The sequence below is a fragment of the Gekko japonicus genome, unplaced genomic scaffold (assembly GCF_001447785.1).
Source record: "Gekko japonicus isolate JY-2015 unplaced genomic scaffold, Gekko_japonicus_V1.1 scaffold116, whole genome shotgun sequence".
NCBI classification, from domain to species: Eukaryota; Metazoa; Chordata; class Lepidosauria; order Squamata; family Gekkonidae; genus Gekko; species Gekko japonicus.
This window is the reverse complement of record NW_015164669.1, coordinates 1,463,344-1,466,315: the sequence shown is the minus strand read 5'-3', so window position 1 is coordinate 1,466,315 and position 2,972 is coordinate 1,463,344. Positions and strand designations below refer to the sequence as shown.

Here is a 2,972-nt window from a genome sequence, read left to right as displayed (position 1 = left end):
CCCCCTGTCAATCATCAAAATAATCTCCTCAATTTCTAGTATTGGGTTGTCTACTGCTAGCTTGTCTTGATACCCTTCGGCCTCTGGGAGTTCAAAGGTCAGATACAATTTCAGGAATACTGTGGGGCCAGTTATTTAAGGGACATTTACTGGCATGATCACTAATGTTATACTACTAATGTTATACTTAACAGAAATACCTGGCTGCTGAGGACATTTGTATAAATATGCCAGCTGCTACGTACCCTGGTATTTAAAGATTTTGCTTTGAAATTATCCTAAGATTTTGGAATATTTGATGCACACAAAATAAATTATGACAGGCATTTTAGTAGTGGAGAGTGATTTTTTAAAAAAGTTGTCTTCTACATAATTCCACTCACTCTGGAGTAGTACATCAGAGCTACTGCTGAATTTTTTATTTTTAAAGTTTGACGTTTGGATATATTCAGAATGTTTTACCTTACTGTCAGCTGCTTTTAGGGATTTATAAACTGATAATACATATTGTACCGTTAAAACATGAATGAGTGTATCTGTTCCATAATCTTTTAGAGACTCATACACAATTCTTAAGCAAGACCTCCTGACCTCCAGTATATTTGATGAGAGTCCATCCCATTTCTCTAGTTGCTTTTAATGAGGTTTAGGTCTCTGTGTGTTTTTCCTTAAGGGTATATGAATTGCAAGAGTAAATAAATGGATCTACTAATTCAACAACATTTCCATCAAAACTCCTGGTGCATTTATAATTTTAACTTCTATGTAAACTTCAGCATATTCATCTTAGAGCGAAGTTACCATTTCTATATGCAGTATAAATGAAATGCACTCCAATAAAATTAAGAAAATCATAAAGATACACTAGAATTATCCAGCAAGCTAAATGAGAAGGAAAACATGCAAACAAGTGTAATGAGACAGAATTACTATAATTTTCCATACCAGAACTTTGTTCCATTACTTCCTTCTGACACACGTCTTGGACATTCACGGTACAATTTACTATGAACTCTGGGGATGAGCAATCATTATTTAGCTGAAATTCCTCACACTGATAACACTGTATTTGCAGAGCAAATCCTACAATAGAAAAAAAAATGCTATTTAGGATATGTACTACACAGTCTTACAAGCCTAAAATCCTAGACACCGTTCTGTGGCTGTAAACCTCCTTCAGTTTAATGGGATTTGCATGTTTACTCAGAATGAAGAGTACAATCCTAAACACTTTACTGGGACATAAATGCTGCCATACATGCAACAGAACTTACTTCTGAAGAAACATAATTATGGCAGTGCGCCCTATGGTTCCCTGCCCCATTTCTGGTTTTGTCTCTTCTATTTGTAAACTCTGGTTTCTGTACTTCCCCCCAGCCCATTTGGGTAAGGCTCATAATTATAATCAGCAGCAAGAGTAGAACTCTAAAAAAGAAAAAAAGGAAACTATTTGCAGTTTCTCTTCTCAAGTTTTCCAAACCCTTCTGCCTGCATAAAGTAAAACTGCATCCAGCAGGGGGCAGAATACTCAATAATGGACAGTAACAAAATTGATCTGTTTTGCTCACTGGCTCGTCCTTGCCGCTTTCTGTCTCTAGAGTTCCTTAAAAGCTGTAGGCTTTTAAAAAAGCGAACAAAACGATGTTTGGGGGGGGAGCGCCTTCCTAATAGATCCGCTTCAGAGCCTATCTATGCCGAAGGGTTTACTTAACTACTAATTAATTGCAAATGATTTAATTACTATTTTGCCATGCACAATTACAGCTGCAGAGTATTCTTGGCTTCCCCCTTTTATCATGTAAACGAGGTCCTTCTGAAAGCTAAAAACGAAGGCTAAGGAGCTCGCCACATTTAGAGTCTGCTGGAGCCGGAGCTAAACAGCAGATCCTCGTCCAGGATTTGCTGGGGTAGCAGTGAGCGACTATTTGCCACTCATCCATGGGGTGGGGGTGCAGACTGTATTAATTTCTCATGAGAACTGAGTGGTTCTCCATAAGGGTGTCGAGGGGGGGAAATAGTTGCCTGGTTAAGCATACAAGGAAACAGCTTTCCTGCAGAAAAGAAGTCTCAGAAAGAGCGTTGGCTCGCTCGGTCCTGCCCGAGGAGTTCCCACCAGACAGCTGAGTTTCTGCTCCGGATCTGTAGGCGATTTCAGTTAATGGGCTGCAAACCTGCTATTGAAAGCAAGGCGAGGAAACTCACTGGAGGTGCTCCCTGTGCTAGTTTGCAAGATAACGGCAAACTCTCTCCCCCCCCGCCGCCGCTATTGCGAGGGTGGGTGTGGGAGAATCTGACTTCCGAAGGGACTTGTTCGCAAAGAGAACCGGCCCCAAAACATCTGGCGTGCGCGGGGGGGGGGGGAGCGAGGCTGTTTTGTTACGGCGGGCTGCAATCCGGATGGCGAAGGTGACGCCGCTGAGTGTGGCTTCCAAGGGAAGGGGGGGGGGGATCATCAGCTGGCTATTAGCCGGTCTAAACAGCGCCCGAGCAGAAGAGAGGAAGGCGGGCGCGGGTTTCTTTGCAGGGGGGAAAGGCAGCACGTCCTCCCCTCCCCGGGAAATCCCCCCCTGGACGAGGTGGTGGCAGCCCCCACCACGAGGCGTTTGTCAACGGAGCGACGGCCTCGAGCCCCCTCGCTCGCTCGCTCCCGGGCTGGGGGGCTGCGGAGTTGGCGCCAGGAGCCGCGGGGGGCAGCAGCTGTTGCACGGCGCGGGCTCCAAGTTCGCCCGCCTTCCCACTCCCGCGCGTGCCTCCCCCGGTGGCGGAGGAGAGTCCGGTTCCCCGCCCCGCTCCCTACCTGGCGCCAGCAACAATCCCCAGAAAGTTGTCGCCACGGCGAAGAGCCACATCCTCTTGGAGCCGTCGGGGGTGGCGGGCGCGGAGGCTGGCCGTGGGGTGGCGGGCTCAGAGTCAGGGGCGGCGGCGGCGGCGGCGGCAGCAGCCGGGCGACGCCGAGGGAGCCGCGCCGCTCT

General features: G+C 47.0%; 1 protein-coding gene across 1 annotated transcript in view; it reads right to left on the bottom strand.

Moving 5' to 3' along the window:
* LYPD1 (LY6/PLAUR domain containing 1) overlaps positions 1 to 2,849 on the bottom strand; it is a 44,295-nt gene extending 41,446 nt beyond the window's left edge. Inside the window, exons 1-2 of the mRNA XM_015409155.1 lie at positions 2,798 to 2,849; positions 946 to 1,083 (exon numbers count right to left, since the gene is read on the bottom strand). Coding sequence (XP_015264641.1) covers positions 946 to 1,083; positions 2,798 to 2,849 — 190 coding nt within the window. The remainder of the gene's footprint in view (positions 1 to 945; positions 1,084 to 2,797) is intronic.
* Between the last annotated feature and the right edge of the window lie 123 nt (positions 2,850 to 2,972).